At 39.5% G+C, this 21,253-nt stretch overlaps 2 protein-coding genes and 1 long non-coding RNA gene across 4 annotated transcripts in view; all 3 read right to left on the bottom strand.

Moving 5' to 3' along the window:
• Positions 1–503: 503 nt before the first annotated feature.
• sdhc (succinate dehydrogenase complex, subunit C, integral membrane protein) lies at positions 504–7,544 on the bottom strand. Its single transcript, XM_019892971.1, has 6 exons — positions 7,461–7,544; positions 5,728–5,790; positions 5,548–5,649; positions 5,222–5,283; positions 3,212–3,375; positions 504–704 (listed from the first exon to the last, which is right to left on the bottom strand). The coding sequence occupies exons 1-6, from the start codon at positions 7,475–7,477 to the stop codon at positions 597–599; spliced, it is 516 nt and encodes a 171-aa protein (XP_019748530.1). The 5' UTR covers positions 7,478–7,544; the 3' UTR covers positions 504–596.
• LOC109529552 (uncharacterized) lies at positions 1,281–2,453 on the bottom strand. Its single transcript, XR_002170860.1, has 2 exons — positions 1,938–2,453; positions 1,281–1,884 (listed from the first exon to the last, which is right to left on the bottom strand). It is a non-coding gene; the product is annotated as an uncharacterized LOC109529552 (long non-coding RNA).
• Positions 7,545–7,902: 358 nt separating the features above from the next.
• The window catches only part of atp1a2a (ATPase Na+/K+ transporting subunit alpha 2a), a 42,184-nt gene continuing 28,833 nt past the window's right edge, over positions 7,903–21,253 (bottom strand). For both annotated transcript variants that reach the window (XM_019892859.1, XM_019892858.1), the window contains exons 19-24: positions 15,978–16,101; positions 12,576–12,721; positions 12,333–12,463; positions 11,656–11,757; positions 11,449–11,540; positions 7,903–8,725 (exon numbers count right to left, since the gene is read on the bottom strand). In XM_019892859.1, the coding sequence (XP_019748418.1) occupies positions 8,697–8,725; positions 11,449–11,540; positions 11,656–11,757; positions 12,333–12,463; positions 12,576–12,721; positions 15,978–16,101 (624 nt within the window). In that variant the 3' untranslated portion in view covers positions 7,903–8,696. The remainder of the gene's footprint in view (positions 8,726–11,448; positions 11,541–11,655; positions 11,758–12,332; positions 12,464–12,575; positions 12,722–15,977; positions 16,102–21,253) is intronic.

Below are 21,253 nucleotides of genomic sequence, written 5' to 3'. Positions count from 1 at the left end.
AAAAGGTTAAGTCAGGCTATCTGCAGCTTTTAAGAAGGCACAGTGAACACTTGAAGGCCTCACCTTCCATAAATGGGGTCACGAGGAGGCTCAATGCAATGTTTTTTGGGGGGTGTGGGGGGGAGATAGTTGAAGAAATGGTGCAGTAAAATTTGCATAATATTCTTTGTGTTTTGAGTTGAAAGAAGTACGGGTTGAACTGCCTTCTTTTAAAACGGTGGGTGCAAGTTAAAATTGCTCATGGATTGTCAATTTCTTAGCTTTCTAAAAAAAAAAAAAAAAAAAAAAAAAATCTGAATTTACAAGCACATCAATTTCCATCAGCTGCTTCAGACTGAGTTCAAAATGAAAAATATTTGTCCTGTTGTGAATCTAAACCAAATGCAGGCCCGTGTGTAGAAAATGTAGTTCCGACATTCACGCAGAGAAAAAAAAGGTCCAATGGTTTCATTTTGAGGTGTAAAAGAGTGACACTGCATTTTTTTACAAACAACATCTATAAATATATATAGAATCCTTTATTTTTTCCCCAAGTCTTCACAACATATACACAAAAGCAAACTTCCCACAATGCACTTGGCCTTGGCGGAGTGAGCTCACAGGAGCGTGGCAGCGGCGATGGTGGTGATGATGGACAGGCCAATCACGGTGTAGCCGCTGCGGTACACCTCGGGAATTTTGAAGCCTTTGCCGAGATCCCAACACTTGCATTTTTGGGGAAGGAAGGGGGGTGGTAGAGAAAAGAGAAAGAGGTGATGGGGAGGGAGGAAGGGAGGGGAAAAAAAAAAAGGAGAGAGCTGAGCATGGAAATAACGACAACAGAGTAGAAACCCTCAAAGTAGAACAAACAATTCCGGAAAGATAAAAGATGTGCAGTTGTAGTCACATGATACTTTTTCTTTTGTCGTTTTTCACCTCGACACCACCAAACAGTGCACATAGAGAGGAGAAGGAAATCATAAAAGAAGAAAGGTAGCGAGTGACATTGAGTCTTTTACAGGTCTTCTAATGAACACAACTTGTAAGACGGGCTTCTCAACTACTGGATTTGGATCCACGTCAAAAACATTTGATCCAAGGTAGGTGCTCCAAAGCAGCAAATACCAGCCATGGAGTTTGACGGCTCATTTTATAACACGAAAGTGTTGACCATTTCAGAGTTACATAATTGAGGATCCTGTTCACAAACATGTTCTGACAAAAGGGACATTTTTTTTTTTTTTGCCCCAATGAGGAAGCATTTATTTTTACATGAGCTGGAAAAAAAAGAACTGGAAATTTTCATTTCTATTATTTTTGTGGAAGTGGATGCAAATTAATTCTGGGGAAAAAGGAACAGAAAACCCCACCAGAGGATTTTCATTTTATTTTTTTATGTCATCGTGATTTGCTTTTTGATAAGCGATGGGGTATTTTTAAATTTAATTCAGAAATTGAATTTTTGAGATAATTTCTCAGATACTATTTTAAATTTAAAGCCAGATCATCCACAGCTCGGTTTATGAGCTTAAATTTTTTTTTTGAATTAAGATTTGTTTTGGGATGTTTTTACATCCAGTGGTTCACTTCTTTTAACACCAAGATGACAAAAGTTTGAAAAATGAGAGCTATCGCCTTCTTATTTACACATTTGCCACCAGACGTTTTCTTTCATTTCGGCCAAATTATTGCCTGTTGACACCGTTCATGCTTTTCACGGCAGCTATTTGTTGTATTTTCACATGATTTCTGATGAAAGAAAATGTTTTTAAAAAAATCAACCACATTTCGTTTAAACTTGGAGGTTCCACTGTAGATTTGATAAAAACGTGAAATATGATAAATATTGGATAAATACGAAAAACAAACTGCCTCGCAGGTATTGAAGTATTCATCGGAAAGAGTCTGACACACACACGCATGCGCATACACACACACACACACACACACACACACACACACACACACACACACACACACACACACACGAGATTATAAAACTGTATGGTAAAAATAGACTGCAAATTTGGAATATCCCCATTTTGCGACAATGTGGATGGTTTTATTGAAATGAGGCTTTATCCGCCTTGTACGAGCACTCTGCTGCGCTGAAAGATAGCGGACCATTTTCGCAATAATTTAACAAAAACACTCGCAGCCCCATTCAAGCTTCGGGTGCGTCAGAAGAGCACAAGCGCAATTTATCAAAGTGTCTGCCTTTTTCTCTATTCAAGAGATACACGAGTGTATGGAGAGATAGACACGAGTGTATGGAAAATGGCGGAGCTCGGCGATGCATTAACTTGAAATTCGAGAAACTGTTTATCGTTTATGGAGCCACGTCAGATAATAGCTGCAGTGCAAATCAAAACAAGAGCATTTGTGCTTTGAATCGAGATCTCTTTGGGATCGTGTAGCTGATGAAGTCAACTCGAGGGCAGAGGTCACCACTCGCCGACTATTTGGTATCAGGCAGCACAGATAGAATGGATTAAAAATAAAACACTAATAATAAAGGTGGAAGGTGCTACACAACCCTTTTTACGTGCTAGGTTTTTATGTGTGCAAAAAAAAAAAAAAGAGAACAAGATAAATCATTGATGCCATTATTGTGATCTGAAACCAATACAACTCAATTCAGATTTTCAAAAAGGGCAGCTATAATAATCAACCATGAACACATGGTTGCGCAACTGTGCACACCCTCTTATAACTTCTGAGTGAACCAATCGCGTCCCAACTCATCTTAAACGGGAGTCACCACACGCCTGCAACCATTTCCAGTGCCGCATTTTAAAATAAAAAAGTGTTCTGCATTTCCAGTAGGCTTTTTCTTTGTTTTTGTTTTTTTTTCCCATTCCAGTAGAAGCCTGAAAGTTATTGAACAGCGACTGTTAAATGGAACTTTTTATAATTGCCCAGTACCAGCAGAAAAAAACCATCAATACTGTATTATCTTATAATTAAGGTTTTTCATTTTTGCAAATTTGCTGAAATTATTCAAGCGGTTTGTGACTTTGTCATGATGGAGCATTATGGGTAGAATTTAAAGGAGGATTAATTAAATAAATCCAGTTTGCAATATATCTAACATAATAAACGTTGGGGGAATAAGTAATGGCTTGCTAAATCGCATAATTGATTTTTTTTAGTAAATACCCTATAATTTAGAAACACAACTTTTTTTTTAAATGTGGTCCAAAAAAAAAAAAAAAAGTGCTCTATTTCTTACCAAATGGCGGATCCCATTGTAGGTGTGGTAGGACACCGGGAAGGCGATGCCCACCTTGGCCAGGCCGATGAGAAAGGGGCCGACGGAGAGCGAGTGGATGAGATCCAGGTAGTGCGGGTAACTACCGGGCAGAAGCAGAGCGGCCGCGGCGAAGGCGGAAATGGCTGTGAGGACGAATTAGACAGACGCTTTATTGATCCCGATACAATCAAGTGCTGTATGAACAAGTCATTGAGGAGGAAAACGAGCCGCAGATCGATACATGTCACCCTGTGGCATTGTGCTTCGCAAGATCTACGTGTGAAAACTATCGTGCTTGTGTCCATATTTGAAAATGTTTTTATGTTCTTTTCTGTTGTATGGAGGCATGTTGGGGATAATGCATTGGAAAGTAAACTAAAGCATATCACATGAAGGGCAGTAATATTAATAGACTGAAGTCGTGTATTGAAGGGAAGATAAGGGCCACATAATTAGTGGATTAAAGCCCTACTTTTTCAGGACAAAAGTATTATTTTCAAGTTTAAATAAAATGTTATCGTGAGGTAATAGCCATATTTTTGAGGGGACATAATCATTTCTTTTTTTGTCGAAAAGTTTGATTTAAAACAGTTCTGGGGCTGGTAAACATTTATTTTGCATGTATTGGGGATTTAAGCATTCATTTAAAGACAAAAAATTATCGTGATTGAATTAGTGTTCTTTAAATGTAATTACAAATTTAAAGTTGGGGGAAAATGTGCCCAATTACAGGATATGTTTTTTTAGAAACAGATGCTTCGTTTTAAATTAGTCTTATTCAAAGAAAAAATAAGATTACAGTTATGTTTTTGGAGAGAAGCGAGATGAGGCTGAAGGCATGTTACATTACAAGACAAGACTTTTTATTCAGTTTTTTTTTTTTTTTTTTAAGATTTAAGTCTTTTTTTATGATAACAAGATTATAGGGATATGAGGAAAAAGTAGTGTTTTGTTAACTCATTCAGTACCAGCCAATTCTAGACTGAAAGAAACGTTTTTGGGAGTGAATGAGTTAATCAATGTTAAACTTCTGGAATTTAAATCATACATTTTTATTTAAAGTATTTATTTAAAGGGTAAGGTTCAAGAGTACCATATATGGATGATATTAAAATCGAATTTTGAGAGAGACATGGAAAAAAAAACCCCAACCGCGCGAGGTAAAAAATTACGTACATAATTACGGATTTCAGTCCATATCTCACTAACCTCACTACGTGCGCATAGAGCTATTTTTTTTTTTTTGCCAGGTTCCTAAAAGGTGGCAAAAGACATCAAACTTTGAATATGTTCAAAATTTCCTTGCGACAAAAAAAAAAAAATCTGTCTGTGATGATTAAAACTGTCCAAACATTTTCGTAACCTTTTACATCTTTGAATGAACCCTGACAAAAAGAAAAGAAACAAATAATAATATAAATAAATCAACATGCGCTACTCTCACAAATCTTCGCCGCTCAGTTGGATTTGGCCTTTACTGCGAACTTTCTGTTCCTGAGATTCAGACTTTTTTTTTTTTTGTGGTATTTGAAAGGAAAAGGAAAATGCATCATAAAATCAATAGCTGTGACTTGATGACGTCAACGTTGTTGACAAAGGAGATGTCTTCAGACGCTTTCATCAAAGACTGTTTTGTGTGTTTGCGCTGCGATGGCCAGGCGAGCGCTCGCCGGGTGAATTTGTCTCTCCAATTGGCAGATGAGCTCGGTGACCTTTTTAAGAATCCATCAGCATGCAAATCAAAAGGAATCCAGCTCGGGCAGAGAGCCGATGCTGCGCGACTACAGTCGGTGACTCGGTTTCGCAAGCAAACATATCCAAGACATTTTATTTTGAGCACACTTGCTGTAGTGATCAATGGCCAAGAACGCTGTGTGTTGCTCCAGGGGGTTATTTTTTGGGGGGGTCAATTGAGTGGTAGTTTTGACGTCACTTAAGCAAGCACGTGAGAACAGAATGGAAAAAAAAAAAAAAAATAGGATGTGCTACCTCCACTGAGGCCTACTCCGGTTCCCCGGTGTGTAATGGACATCATCATGGGGATGGACCATCTGGAATAAAACCAAAAAAAAAAAAAAAACATGAGTAACCCTGCAATGGTAAAAGTAATCTGTTAGTCAGATAGTAACAATTTCTCTGACTTATTCCATTAAAAATGTGAAAAATACACATCGGTCATGAAATAATGAATATGCTCACATTGTAATCTCATTATGTGTGCCAATTTCATAAATTATGTCACATGTTGAATAACTAATGCACATTCTCATTATTTAGTGAATAAATCTTGACACTGCGTAGTGCATACGACATACTTGTAAATGGTAATGTGAGGTGACATGGGTCGGTTCAATGTCGTATTTTTGGCCCAAAACTTGTTCATCTCCTCCTTGGCGGTGGTTCCCATTGGGGCAGCACTGAAGTCAGAATAGATATTTAAGACATGTCTACAATTTATTGAATGTCACATTAATTTGCTCATGAGTTATACGTACTGCTTGACGTAGAGGACACCGCACTGCGACCTGGAGACACAAAACCCCTGACGGGCCAACGTCCTGCAGACAAAGTGTGACGACAACACTTGAAAATGGTGGCTTGGAATTAAAATGGCACACTTCCTCTGTCTTTTGGGAATTGGCTTCCTGAAACTCTTTGCGGAGTGTATTTTGTGATAGGCATGGCTATTCGATTTCATGTTCACAGGTGAAACTGGTTTTGAGTCGAGAAGGACTCCAGGAAATGGGCGACATGAACCTAATGGAGGACTGACTTCCTGTATCTTTTTGGGAATGGCTTCTAAAGATTTTTCTCAGGGTCGAATCAAAGCTTTTCATTAAAATGCACTTTACATTTGGAGACACATCTCCAAGTGCACAGTATAGGCAGCAGTAAACCGAACAGCAATAAAATCAAACATATAAAAGGAACAAATCACTAAATCCAATGTGTGTGGTCTGACTTGGTGGACACCCTAAAAGTCTCCACTTCCTTTCTACCTTTCATCATTCCTTCCACGTTCATACTTTCATTCTTTTAGCCATAATTTCAGACCAACCTTGTTTCCTCCCTTAGTTCTTCCGACCATCTACCACCCTTAATTCCTTCTTTTTATACATCCTTGCTTTCTAAGTATTAACAGACTGTCCTTCCTTTGTTCTTTTCTTCTTACATCCTCATTTACTTCCATCCATTCATCCATCATTCCTTCTTTATAGTTTCTTCTATTCATCCAAACCTGAGAAGGTATCACCAACACCGGTCCTCAAGGGTCACTACACTGCATGTTTTAGATGTGTCCCTCCTCCAACACAGCAGCTTCAAAAGATCAGCTCATCGGCAAGCTCTGCAGGAGCCTAGTAACAATCGTGATCATTTAAATCAGGTGTGTAGGAGGAGAGAAACATCGAAACATGCAGATTAGTGGCACTCAAGGACCGGAGGTTGACACCTCTGCTTCATACGTTTCTTTCTTTCATACCACCCTTCCCTCTCTCCATATATTTCTTTCCTTCCTACTCCCACCCAGCTTTTTCTTTCTTCCGTATATCTGTTTCCTTCCACCCTGCCTTCATTTTCATACATCCTTGTTTATACTTTTTATTTCCACCCATCTTACATGCTTCCCCCTTCTTTCCATACTATCCTTGCTGCCTTCCATCGTTCTAAACCGTCCTTCACTCCCTACGTAAGTGGAATTATTTAAAAGCGTTAGCCTACCTTTGACCCACCCTACTTACATATATATACAAAATTACTTCGATCAGCATATTGCTACTGACGCCCGTGTATCGGTTTTGGGGTGTTTTTATTAAAGTAAAGGTGAATGATGTCAAATTGGCCGTCTTGGCAGACGACGCTAGCTCGGTATAAGTTCACTCAAGGACGAACGACTCCGACATAAACAAAAACGTGACGATTAGCGTGACAACACTAAACCTAAAAAGTGAGATGCGACTGCATAAAACAACCAACAAATTAAAACAAAAACCCTTTTGTGTACTTCTACAAGCGACAATCTGCACTTTGGTCAAGTGCTAACGCTAGCCAGCTAGCTGTAAGTCGCGGTTATTTCTCCCCTGTATAAATACGCCGAACGCGCAAGAAAGTTTCTACTCCATTACAACCAAAGTGTGCTGCTGCTATGTCTCTTCGTCTCTTTAATAGGGTCAGAAATCCACAAGAACTCTCCAATGAGTCAGAAATTGTGAAATGCAAACATACTGACCTTAGTAGCAGCGCCATGTTTGACGTACCCACAGCGGAAGTGACGTAGAATTCTGGATTTGACGTACTTTGTTACATTGAATTTTTTCAGCCCCTTTTTTTCAGAACAAAACGGGAACGAAACAATATAAGAATCAAAATAATACTCATTTTTCTCTTTTATTCTGTAATATGGATAAATTGGCTCTGAAACAAAGTTAAAATAAAAAGTAATACAGTAGTACATTACACAATACACAAATGTGTTTTTACATTTTACAATACAAAAGAGGTATAAAAATAATGGTAATGCATTTTTACAGTCCAACGAAGTTATGATTTTAAGGTTAAATGACAATATGTATAACTTTAAGGCTGCTTATCAAAATAGTAAATAAACAGTATCATTACAATACCTCTTAAGATACCTTTTCTGAAAGAATTTCCCTCAGAACTTTAAAAAGAAAACTTAAGATACAACTTCATTCCCAAGTATCAAAATCGTTTTTCTCTTCAGTGTAGCCCAATGGTGTTGTTTTGAACATTCCATTCCTTTCATTTGTTGTCATGAAGTAATGAAACAAAGATGTTGGGAAGGGAGGAAAGATGTTTAAAGGAAGAATGACGGAGGCAAGTAAGGAAAAGGGGGAAGCAAGGATGGTGGTTGTGAGGAAAGCAGTCAGAACAGCGGAATGCAGAATAGAAGGGATGAGTTTGTACGGAAGAAAGGAAGGCAGGAAAGGAGATGTATGAATGAAATGAGAAAAGGTGGATGAAGGAAGGGTGAGGGAAAAGAGCAAACAAGGATGGTTTGAAACGAAGGACCTAATTGAGGATGAAGAGGGTAAGGAACAAAGGAAATGGGACGTATAAAATGAAGTAAAGGAAGGTAGCAGGATCAAGGAAGGAGTGATATACGAAGGTAGGATGGATTGAAGGTAACAACAAATCAAATGTGTGTATAAAGTCTGCCCCAAGTTAGGTGTAATTTGTTTTGTTTGGCCACCAGTTCCCAGCCAAACCGAACATGATACATTGATACAACCCAACCCAGTGTAGCCAAGACATTGTGAAGTCCCATTTTTTTGTACAAACATCATCAAAATCCTATATTCCCATTATTACCATCTGATCCTTTCAGGCTAATCATATTTGTCATCTGATCCATGCAAATATTGTTAGACATACAAACACACTCGCTCACACACTCGCGCGCGCACGCACACGCTTCGGCTTTGACGCTGACGTCTAGTACATGTTAATAGTACGTCTCCTGCTCCACCCAGCCTGCAAGACAAGAAACAGAGGAGGCGGCAGAGGCGTCAAAACAAAAGCAAAAAAGAAAAAAAAACCTCATATCCTCTTTGGTATTCACTGACTGTGCTTTTTTTGTTTCTGCAAATGAATCGGCTCGTAACTCTCCAGACGCGCCGTTCAGCCGTCCGTGACACGCGCATTAACAGAGAAGATTAACTGTCACCATCAATTGTTATTGTGACCTGTGCCGTCATCGGCCTCGCAAATTTTGATCCATTGTCGACCGTCTTCGTAACTCTTCATCGGGCGCCGCGTAATTTCCTCTTGTTTTTTTTTTTTCGCTCCTCGTGCTGTTGACAAGCGTAATCTGTTTCCAGCGGTGGGGCTGGATTAGTACGTAAACACGGCCAGCAGGCAAACGTCGGTTAAATTATTGCAGGATTTTCTTTTTTTTTTTTTTTTGTCCACAACAACAATCAGATGGCATCAAAGCCGCTAGCGAAGATCAACGCTTGGTTTGGTTCGTCTTGTGGAGCTGAGATAACGTAGTTTTGTGCCTTGTGGCGAGTCATCTAATTCAAAAGCCCCAAATGAGTTTAAATGGCCTCTTTTACCAAAATGAAAGACTTCCTGCATCTTTTGCAGCATGGTTTCTGGAGACTCTTTTGTGCCTCTAAATTTCAGGTTGCTAAAAGGAAATGGCCACCCACAGCATCACCCATCTGTCTAGTATGCATAGTTCAAATTTGTGAGGAATCAGACAAAATCTCCAGCAGTCCTTGATGGAACTTTGGAAATTGACCCGAAAAAGTCCGCATCAAACCAAAATGGTAGAATTCCAGCGTCTTTTTAATCATGGCTTCTTGGAACCTATTTGGGGTTCTTCTCATGACAAATATGCCTGCCGATTTTTATTTAACAGAAGTGAACTGGATTCGGATGGTGAATTTAAAAGTTAAAAAAAAAAATTCTGAGCCAATTTTGGCTCTAGGTTTTCACCAGGAGGAGCACACTGTCAAAGCTTCCCGAGCGTTGTGGTAGCGAGCTTACTAAAAGAGTCTTTTGGGGTTTATGTTTAGAAACAATTTTTTTTATTTTTTTTTAGGAGAGTCAAGTTGTAACAATGCAATAAAAATAGTTGCCATTTTACGATGACAAAGCGTCCTTCAAAGACTGACAATAACAGCTTTGATTCGTATTGAATTGAGCGCAGTTAACTATGACTCAAAAGTGACTCGTAGACGATTATTCGTGACATGGGTTGCAAACAATTTTTTTTAATTCACGGTCTAAAAAGTACTTGTCAGCAACGGCATCAGCTAGCTCGCCCTTTCAGTCTTTTTATAGCGATTCAAATTGTATCATTTGCATTTCTTTTCCTCTTGCAACTTGGATAGCCGGCACTTTCACTTTGTATTGATATTGCCTCGAATATTGTCACTCGAGAGTTATTACGAAGCCCATATTTTATTCATGAGAAGACCCTCGGCCGGCCCTGCGCCAGGAACGTATGTGTTGGACTACTGAATAATCCTCCCAGCATGCAACGCCGCGGCTGCCGCAGCATTTGTGCTGATTACTATTTGTCTCGCACTTTTGATTCCAGACAAAACGGCACTTGACGTGTTAGCATGGGATTTTTCAACTTGATCAAATTCTCGCACAAATGAAGTCCACGTTGGTACCGCGAGGAGTTGTCCTCTTGTGTTCTGTGCTGAGTCAAACTTCGCCGCCATGCTCGCCACCACGCAATGACGAAAACGCTCGCTGTTTGCAATTTAGCGTCACCCATCTTTATAGTACACGTAACTCCAATTAGGTCGCAATCGGAGGAAATAATTGAAGATGTTTGTAACGAACACCTGCGAATGGCCAAAATGACACTGTCATTCTGAAATAGGCACATTGAACCAAAATGGCAGGGTATCTTCATACGAAGTCTTCACACTTCACTGTCCTACTTCACCCACATATAATTATGGAAAATAATATTTTTCACAATTTTTCATCATCACTGTGTCTAGTATACAATATTTTAATCAATCAATCAATCAAATGGATGGGGCTTTTCATGCATGACCGTGTAACTCAAAGTGCTTCACATTGTTAAAAATCACCCCCACTCACCCCACCAAATCAAAATGGCAGACTTCCTGTCCCGAACAAATGCTTTAAGACTTTTTTTGCAGGTGAAGTAAGGATTGAAAGAAATCCCTAGAGAGAATTTGTATTTGACGGACCCCTTAGAAATGGCCAAAATGAGGCATGGAGGTTTAAAAATCGTTTTTGTGGGTCCAGTCATGATAGACATTGGTAGAAATTTTGAGGGTCCTCCAAAAAAATGACAGCTTCAAACCAAAATGTTATCTTTTAAGTGAGTTTTCAGGCTTGGATTAATCAGACTGCGTCCCTACTAATAGACATGCCTACCAAATTTCACGTCGCGATGTGAAAGTGGTTTCGGGGGGCTGAAAAATCAACAACAAAAAAAGAAGACCTTTCAAGGGGGCCTTCTGATTGCTTGCTAATATCTCTTGATACGCCAGTATGTTTATTTTCCGAGATGATTCTGATCAAAATCACAAGGGTGACCCGGGACAAGAGACGCTGTGAAGTCGCTCTCGCAGGAAAATTGCCACTCGCGGCTCTCGACACGCGAGTCCAAAGCAATTTACTCTTCTGCTGGTTTATGAACAAGACAAAGAGGTCGGGAACGCGTTTAATCTCGCTCTCTCGCTAATAACCGCACTTACCTCCGGGGTTCCTCCGCAGAATTAATTTACGAATTTCATCGTAGACGAAGATCAGAAGACTGTATGGGAAGGCGCAGAACCACCAGCCGATCCTGGGGAAGAGGATCACGAGAAAGACGGCTTCATTTAAAGTCAACAATGATGGGATAATGGAGGTTAAAGGCAAAATCCCGGTTGGGTGGATGGATGTTCAAACGGGTAGCCTACGGGAGCGGGTACATGCGCAGGGCCATGTTCACTCCGGGGCAGTAAGAGAGGAATGCGGCCAGGGCCGTCGCAACGAACAGGCCCAAGATCAGGATCTTGTTCCTGTGGACGTATAATCACATCAGTGAATCCATTGTAATCCAACAAGACTGCAGGTCTCCGCCAATGCTTTAACTTTGATCAAAAACTAGAACTTCCATTTCAATTTTTTTTAAGCCATGTCCCCCGGTGCAACATCCCGACTGGGGTGCTGAACCTTCCAGTTCTTTTAAAATGGCTGCTTCAAACCAAAATGGCTGACTCCCTGGTCAAGTCTGGGCAAAGGTCCTCGAGACTTTTGACACATCCGCCCAATTTCCTGTCGATCTGTGAAACTGGCTTCAGGGGCAGATTTTTTTTCCCAGTATGATATGGCCTTTAACCATAACCAAATTGGCCTACCTCCTATTCAATTTTAAAATATTGGTCCTTGAGATTTTTTTTTTCCCTGTTACAACAAATTTCCCACTGGTGTGGCAAAGAGCAAATTCACTCAACTCAACTTTATTTATAGAGCACTTAAAAAAAGCAATCACAGCTGCATACAAAGTGGAGTGTCCACTCAATTTCGAGTCGATCATCGAAACTAATGTCCAACTAAATGAACTTCAATCTTAGCATGACCTCACTTCACTCACTTCATGCCCTGCTGGAAGAGCGAGTTCCTTCTGGTCTTGCAGATGATGAGGTTGGCCCACTGCATCACCACAATGCTGATGAAGAAGCCCGTGTGGCACATGAACTCCACAATCTTTCTCTGCTCATACGTCTGCAGGATGCCCGAGAACACTGTGAACGCTGTTGCTTCGTGTGTGTGTGTGTGTGTGTGTGTGTGTGTGTGTGTGTGTGTGTGTGTGTGTGTGTGTGTGTGTGGTCCTCACCCACTGCTGCCCATAGACATCCTCCAAGTCATTGACCATGCGGTCATCCCAGTTGATGCGGATGCCAAGCAGCATCACCGGCAGGAAGCCATTCTCAGCCAAGATGAAAAAGTAGGTGAAAAAGCCGCCCAGAGCCTGAATCATACCTGACGAAACACAAACAGATCTAACCGCAGTTGTTTATGTTATAAAAAAAAATAATAAATTGTGTTTGAGCACATATGCACACCTGTGCATGAGCCCACGCGGGTGTATGCGTACATGTGCAGTAACGGGTCGATCGCGTAAGGTTGGTGTTGCTAGAAGAGTAGATCTTAGGTAAGAAAATTCTGGGCACCCCTGTGCTACTGTGTTAGATGCAATAAATAGTGCAGTGCAGGGTTAGATCTCGGCTGTGTTGAGTTTCGTCTTCTCCCCGTACCTGCGTGGGTTTTCTCCGGGTACTTCGGTTTCTTCTCACATTCCAAAAACATGCACCGTAGGTTAATGGAATACTCTAAATTGTCCCCAATGTGTGAGTGGGAGTGTGAATGGTTGTTTGCCCTGTGAATGGCTGGCAACCACTTCAGGTTTACCCCGCCTACTGCCCGATGATGGCTGGTATTGGCTTCAGCATGCCCGCAACCCTCGTGACGATAAGCAGATTAGAAAACGGATGGATTTCATACATATGATATATCTAGATGTTTTTAAAATATGGTACAGTATCTTCTAAAATGAGCAAAACTATACATGATGTGATCACAATATCATAAATGTGAGGCAATGTAGTTGTCTACTACAAGCACAAAACATCCACACTGAACATTTTTGTCCGCGTAAAAGCAAAATGTTAGCGTCTGGATTTTTCAGGTGCGGCCAATGAAGTGAGCCAGTCCACGGCTCGTCAGCCTAATCAAAGTGCGCACTGATGCATTTTCATGTCATCATTTGGCAGACGCTCTTAACCAAAGTGATTTGAGGGGGAAACCGCCGGCGCTGGAGCGGGCGCCAGCATCAGCCAGTGAGTGAGTGAGCACTAAATACAAAGTCTGCGCATAAAAAAAAAAAAAAAGAATTCTCCAGGCATCACAGTGATGAAAAGCAGGGGAATAATTGAAATGAACAGAATGTAATCAACTGATTCCACTTAACCCATTAAAATCTTCCCAAAGTGTAGAAATTGGAACGTGGTGCAACAGGGTGAGTGGAGTATTTCCTGAGCCATGGATGAAACATTGTAGCCATTGTGCACTTTTGCGGATTCCATTCGCAAATCACATGAAGTTATTGTATTTTTTTAGATCCTCATTCTCATCTGTATACAGTATATACAGTACAGTGGTGGTTTCATTCACAAATACTTATATGAGCCACGTGTGTTCTTTGAATGCAGTGCTCCCGACTATTTTTTACTGCCCTTTTGAACTTGTTGACAATTCATCGTATGCACTTTTTGGTTGCATTTACCACGCCATGGTTGTCCATTACGTATTCATCAATGCGTCATTGCTATAAGCAGCGCCACTGACTATTCTTGCTGCCTCTTTGTTTATTAAGATCTTATACCGAAGTATACTACACTCTTGCTGGTTTCATTCACAACTGCATGCGTGTGTCTCGGAATTATATATTGGATCCATTTATAGTCGCACGCAATGCTACTGACTATTCTCGCTGCCTTTTTGTTCATATGCACATCTTCATATATTATTGATGCTTTCATAAAAGATGCATTACAATTGTGTGGTATCCACTGCGTCATGTAGCGTCATCCCATTTAATGTTGCTATCCACCCCATCTCCTTAAGGCTTTTTTTTCCCTCTCCTATTGGGCATCCATCACCGAATATTGTAATAAATGGTCACAGGTGATCTTAGGACACCACAAAAAAAAAAGCCAATCACCACTTTTAATTTCAAGCCGGGCTCATGTGATGGACATGTTTTTTAAGAGCCTCCTGGAGAGTCCACTCCAGGTGGCCCGGTTATTAATCTTCAGTGTTTTTTCGTCGACAGACGTTAACTGCTGGAAGACGCGGCGCAATATCGTTGGGCGATGTCGTTTGCCTAGCGTCACTCGAGATTGGCGACAAACCGTACGCCATCCAGTGGCACCCTGTCATCTTTTGACCCATTTAAAAAAAGCCTGTGAAATGTTGCCAGCCTTTGATTTTGGCGCTCGTCCCTCGCCATCTACTGTGTATCAAGCCAGTGGAAAGATAAAAGGCAGCATTGGAGAGGAAAGGGAGGCTGCAGCCGACCGGTGTACGTGTGACCAAGATTAAGTGGGATACGGTCACATTGGCCACGCTCAATTTGTTGTAAATGTCAACAGAGAGAAGATCAAGTTCCCCCCTTTTGATTGTTAGGAATTTTATTGATGGTGTGGCATTGATCCATCTTCACGTGGACGTCAGGTGATGAAGTTTTCCATATATCAGAAGGCTTCTGTTTGTTTGTGTTTTTTACACATTTTATGTGAGAGCCACACTCCAAAGTAGGGCTCAGTCATTTTGAAAAATAATGGAATTGTGATGGCCCCCAATATTAAGGCTGTGATTTAAAATACAATTATCTTTTTCTACTTCCTCCTCCCATGTATTTTTAACATGAGCAATACATTCATCTGTACCATAATCGGTATCAGATTTGTTATACATAAATATTTGGTTCTCTAGGTTAGTCTTATGCAAAACTAAAGGGAAAGGAACCATGAATGAATATGAAAGATAGTAAATTTAGCTATTTAAATTGGAATTGCTAACTTAATAAAGACTGACTTCCAATTTCAGTATTGATATTGTTTGTCAATCCCATTGCTATCGATTATCTTAGCAATTTTCAATTAGCATCAAATTAAACGATGCATTTTTTTTTTTTTTTTGCTTTAACTTATATCTTCAACTTTGGACAGAGGAATCCAATTACCAAGTACCAGTTTTCAATTCACATCCCTAATAAACTCAAAAATGTTTTGCAGATTTTTTGGCAATGTATTTCAAATTAAAAAATGAACACATCACAATATATTGGTCGGCCTCTGCGCAATACTTTGTTGTAGCAAATACAGCCTCATATCTTTTGGACTATAAAGTCTTAGGACTACTGTATTAGCTTCTCCCAGCTAGCCGCTAGCTTACCAAACGGTTCGCCGCCACATGGTCTTCATGAAATGTTCTTTGAGAAAAAAAAAAGAAAAAAAACATTTGAATGTTGATATTCTGTGACTTGTGTTGTGAATGTGAGTTGAGGCCTTTTCACACTGCACTTAGCAACACACTGTTGACGAACCCATTCATCGTGGGTGTGCTAGGAGGCCTTGAGGATAAAACGCTTTTGTCAAAAATGTACAAAGTAGAACTGAAATGATTGTGCCTACGCTATGATGGTCATTGATTGACAGCCGCCATTCGTACGCACCTATCTGTCCGTAGGCCATGCTGATGAGTCGCTCATTGACCAGCTTGTCCGTTTTGGGGTTCCTGGGCTGCCGTTTCATAATGTCGCTCTCTGCTGTCTCGTAGGCCAATGAGATGGCAGGAACCTGAGACAGAAAAGTGGAAAAGTCTTTTTAGGCATTATTACGACTACAGTACCACAACTACTACTAGTAGTAGTGGTACAACTGTCATTGTTCCATTTCATTAGGACATGTACATGTACAATTTTCATGGAAAGTATTGAAAAAATGGTTTATCAGTTTAAATACAATGAAGTCATTCCATTTAATTTGATTAATTAGTTCATTCACTGCAAATATTAAAATAAAACAGTACAATAAATAATGTACGTGTGCATTTGAAATTTTTGGATTCGTATGATTTAATTGGTTCATTTACTGTTTTGTAAATAAAACTAATTTTTCATCAAATAAATCAATTTACTTTCAAGAAAATTAAAACAAAAAATTAAAGAACGTTATACTTTTTCTTCATTATCTACAGGTACAATGAAAAAAATGCATCGTATTTAGCATTGGATCATTACTGTAAATAATCAAATAAAAAATAGAAAAATAAAGTTACAAATACATTTAATATTTAAATGTTAACTGTAATTGAATTATGAAAACATAATTGGAAAATGAAAAAAATAGTATTGATCATATTTTTTTATTTGATCTAATCTGTAAATTATGTGTCAATTCAAAAAAAATAATCAGATGTGGTCCTTTGAAGACACTCCCTGCTCTTAAAGAATCTTGTATATTAAAAAAGGATTTTCTGCAAAGTTCGTTTTTCTTACATGCTCTTCATTTCAGTTGTACATCAAAAGGGCAAAAAAGAGCGCGTGTAATAAACGATACTGAGCTCCTGTCAGCACACAATATGTTCGACGGCACACAGGAAATCTCCGCGCCTTTAGGTGGATTTAAGGTAGACACAAAAGGGCGTGCGACAAATCCACTTTGATGATGACTCACACCACCCCGACCTCAATGCTCTAACATTCACTTTTTCCAGATTTTTTTTTCTATTTTGAGTGCAGCACACTGAATTCCATAATATAACTGATGAGACTTTTCTCCGCCCATTCCCATTTAAAAAAAATAAAATAAAAGTTGATGACAATCGCTCCTCCTCGGGATTCCAGTTGACGGCATTCAGAGTTAAAATACAGACCAAAAATAATACAGAAAAGCACATTTACTATACTTAAATATAACTACTGAACTGTTCTTGAAAATGTATGTGGATGGGTGGTAAAAAAAAAAAAAAAAAAAAGGATATTAAAAAAAAGTTTAAAAAAAAGAATGTACAGCTAGAAGCTTCATTCGGATATCTGATTTTATTTCATATTTTAAATGTAGGATATTTTAATTTCATTTAATTTTTTAATTCTTTCACACCCCACATTTTGAGAATCACTGTTCCAAGGGAAACAAAATAGTGAGATTAGAAATAATTTTGGGAGGACTATTGTTTTTAATGAATGACTAATGATTCCAATAATTGTGTTTAAAAGGGATGAAAATGAGGGCTCAAATTGATTGAGCAATTCAAACCCCCTCAAAAAAAAAAACATTGACAGATGATGATTTCATTGCATATTTGTGCTTTTTTTTCCTCAAATTGGAGTGCGGGCCAGACTACGCACTTTGATGAGCATCTTGCCAGAGGAAGCTAAAAATAACATCCGAGGGTGTTGCTTGTCACTGGCGACGGCGACGGCTTGGTTGGGCCGTCGCAGCCCCGCAGAGTTGAACGGAAAGATGTTGACAAACTGCTAACACCCTGGCAGATGTGCCAAGTTGTTCTTTTTGCAGCTGACACGTTCTCACCCGTACAGAGGAGCAACCACTAAAGTTGGAATCCAAACAGAGACAAGCATTGCCTCTTTTACATGAAAAGCCTACCATGTACTTTTCGACCAAAATATTGGAATTGTTACAGTTCGAATTCGACCAATATTTCCCAGGTAAATACGCCTTTGAAATCCTGCAAAATGGATGTTTTTGGAATGTGGGAGGAAACCAGACTACCCTGCCACGCAGGCACGGGGAGAACATGCAAACCCCTCACAGGAAGGCCGGAGCTGGAATCGAAACTGTGAGGTCGACGCACTAACTACCGGGCCGATAACCAATATTCCAAAATATTGCTGTCAAAATTTTGAATGATACAAATTCCAGCACTTAATCTCGTTTAAATGCCTATAAGAGTTTATGAAAATTAACAGCTTTTCAGGCTTGCAACTTTTTTTAATCTTAGACAAAAACCTCATTTTAAAAATAAAAATAAAAAAATGCAGCAAAATCCCTGGCCCAGCAGCATGTCTTATTATTCCAAATGTATATAGCGAAAAAACAAAAACAAACAAACAACAACCGCACTGAGCAATGAAATTCTATTAGAGCAAAACTATCCCAGCATGAATTTGATCATTTGGGGTAGGGGCTGAGTAAGAACGCCAAGGCCCATATGTGTCAAAATGTGATCAGCCTCGATAATCAGCCATTCCCTAACAAACACTAAAGGTGCAACTCTGTTTTGTGTTTTCCACCGCAATTTACCTGACACTTTTTTAGTTTTTTTTTTTTTTTTTTTTTTTAATCGAGATATTGGAATCACCATGATTAGGGACATACAGTACAGTATCCCTGTCACCCCCGCCAATGGAACCTCTTTCCACTAATGTCTGTGATGTTGCTTCTCTGAACACTCCTCACCCCCTTCCGAAAAAAAAAAAAAAAAAAAACTCCTCAAGCACCATCTGTTCACCAAAAATACTTTTCACAACATGAATACAGTTACACAGACTCACTGATTCGTAGATTTTAATTACCCCCGTGAGCTATTCTGAAGTCTCCTCAGGTCCAGCCATACAAAGTTCTTAATTTTTTTCTTAGCATTGTCTGACGTTATCATTCATTAAAAATAATAAAAACAATCATAGTAATCTATGCTGACTGTCTGATATTTTTCTCTTTTAAACGGTGTCTCAAAGTGAAGAGGTGGCGCTCATTTACTTGTCCGATAAGACGTGACTCGCCAAATATAACGTGTTCGCTTCGCTTCTTGTAATTTGTGGTAGATCTTCCGCGCCTGCAATTCTTCAAAGCCGACGTCCAGCTGTTTCACACCGCCAGCAGTTCTCGCCGAGACATGCCGACGTCTTACTTTGAAGGCGAGCTGTTTATTTATTTTTACTTTTTATGTTCCTGTTTTCTTTTTAATGCAAAACACAATTTAGCTGCTTTTCAAACTTCACTCCTGTCAGAACGGGACTTTGATCTGGAGACAGCCGGACAAATATTGATCAACAAGAACAAAATGTCCTGCTGCGAGAAACCAACAAGGTCATCTTTGACAAGCTATCGTTTGATTACATGACAGCTGAGTTACTACTCGTAGTTTCAAAGTCATGAATTAAGATATAATAATGCTGCCTCTGAATTATTTTACTTTAACAACAGGGTAATTAAAAGTAGGATTCTTAAATTGACTGCGTCTATGGCCAACGACAATAAGGCCACAACTAAATATTATGTTAATAGGCCAATTTTACTTTGACATTTGTATGTTTTGCCCCCAAAACATCCTTAGCTATTAGTTTTTTTTGGGGGGTGGGGGGGTTTCGAGACAGATTGGTTGGTGACTAAATGGATGGATTTTTGTAGCTTTATAGATTAAATCAATTTAACTAATACAAAATTTAGTTTGTGTTATAAAAATGAAATGAGTGCAAAAAAAAACCCTGGCTCTAAATAAAGAGGGATTTGTTCAGCCCTGGAATTTATCTGAATTGCTTCAAACCAAAATGTCAGACTTTCTGTTCAATTCCTGAAAATGGGTTCTTGCGATTTTTCCAACCATACTATTATAATAGACATGAACAGAAAATGTTGTCGTGATCAGTGAAACTGGTGTAAGACAATTTTTTTTTCACTTTGTCAACACTCCAGTGGGTTCAACTGAGTACAAAATGGCTACTTTAAACCAATAGTTTACTTTGTGTTCAATCCCTGGCACGAGTCCTTTTTTGTGCATCCTATTATAATAGACATGTCAACCCAATGTCATGCTCCTCAGTGAAACTTGCTTCAAAGGCAGAATTATCACCAAAAAAAAAAGAAAAAACCATTAAACATAGCCTCCCCTTTTTCTGGCTTCTGTATGTTGGGCATAAAACTTGACACTAGAGGCTGTAGAGGGGTTTAGATCCGACTTGGCAGACTTTTTGTGTTAGCCTAGGTTGCTCTGAATACCGCTCTACCCCATTGATGTATGGCATTCCACAAGGTTCAATTTGGGGGCCCCTGCTGTTTTCATTGCATTTGCTGCCTGGGTTTCATCTAAAGAAATCATGATTTTTTTTTTTTGACTATTACTGCTCTGCAGTTGACAGTCAGACCGATGTCATACTGAGCAAAACGTACGCTCTCTCAACAAGGGCATTTTGGCCCTCCTGGAGAAAATCAATGCCTGGATGGCAATGAACTTCTTCAATTTCACTTAAAAGAAAACTGAAGTTAATGTTTGGAAGTTTTGTGTTTGGTCTCAGTAACATCCCTTATAAACATTTGATTTGGGTCTTATCCAAAGCCAACAGTCTCCAACTTGGGTTTTAACTTGGACAGTGAATTAAATTTAACTGGCAAATTTTTTGCTGTTGTTGAATCGAGCTTTTTTCCATCTTGGGCAGTTGGCTAAGGTAACCCTCTCCTTTCTCAACAGCACTAAGAAAAAGCAATCCATGTCTTTGTTACATTTCGGCTGGATGACTGTAATGCACTTTATTGTGGAGTCAGACAGTCCTCTCTCAAGCCTCTCCAGTTGGTCCAAAATGCTGCTGCTCGCCTCCTAACTGGAGCTCGTAAGAGGGAGCACAGAGCTAACCCATAAAGGTAAGCTGAGAAAAAAAAAATTGCAAACCTCATTGTGTCCAGTGGAATGATTCCCTGCTGTCCTTCCACATTGATAGTGCTTTCCAAAAAGTTGTTCAAGATCCGTCTCGAGTCTGGCTTATTCCCCCTTTATTGCTCCTCCGTCACTCACCAAAGCTACACATTCAGAAATCCGAGTCAACTGAAATCTATGAAGGTGATGGACAAATTTCCTTTAGCACACTTATCACCTGCTCCTCCTCCGGCTAAAACATGGAATAAGTAACTTGTCAACATCACACTCTAAACGGCGCTGTCAAATCAACTAGTTGTACAACCCTAGCCGTTAGCACCATGCAGGCATTTAAAT

This window comes from Hippocampus comes, unplaced genomic scaffold (genome assembly GCF_001891065.2).
Source record: "Hippocampus comes isolate QL1 unplaced genomic scaffold, H_comes_QL1_v1.1 scaffold255, whole genome shotgun sequence".
Lineage (NCBI taxonomy): Eukaryota > Metazoa > Chordata > Actinopteri > Syngnathiformes > Syngnathidae > Hippocampus > Hippocampus comes.
This window is presented reverse-complemented; position numbering and strand designations above follow the sequence as displayed.

Coding starts and splice junctions, on each gene's coding strand:
- sdhc (XM_019892971.1), bottom strand. Junction 3,376..5,221: donor CGGAGTAGGCCTCAGTGGAG/GTAGCACATCCT, acceptor TCGTCCTCACAG/CCATTTCCGCCTTCGCCGCG. Junction 705..3,211: donor ACAATGGGATCCGCCATTTG/GTAAGAAATAGA, acceptor CAAAAATGCAAG/TGTTGGGATCTCGGCAAAGG.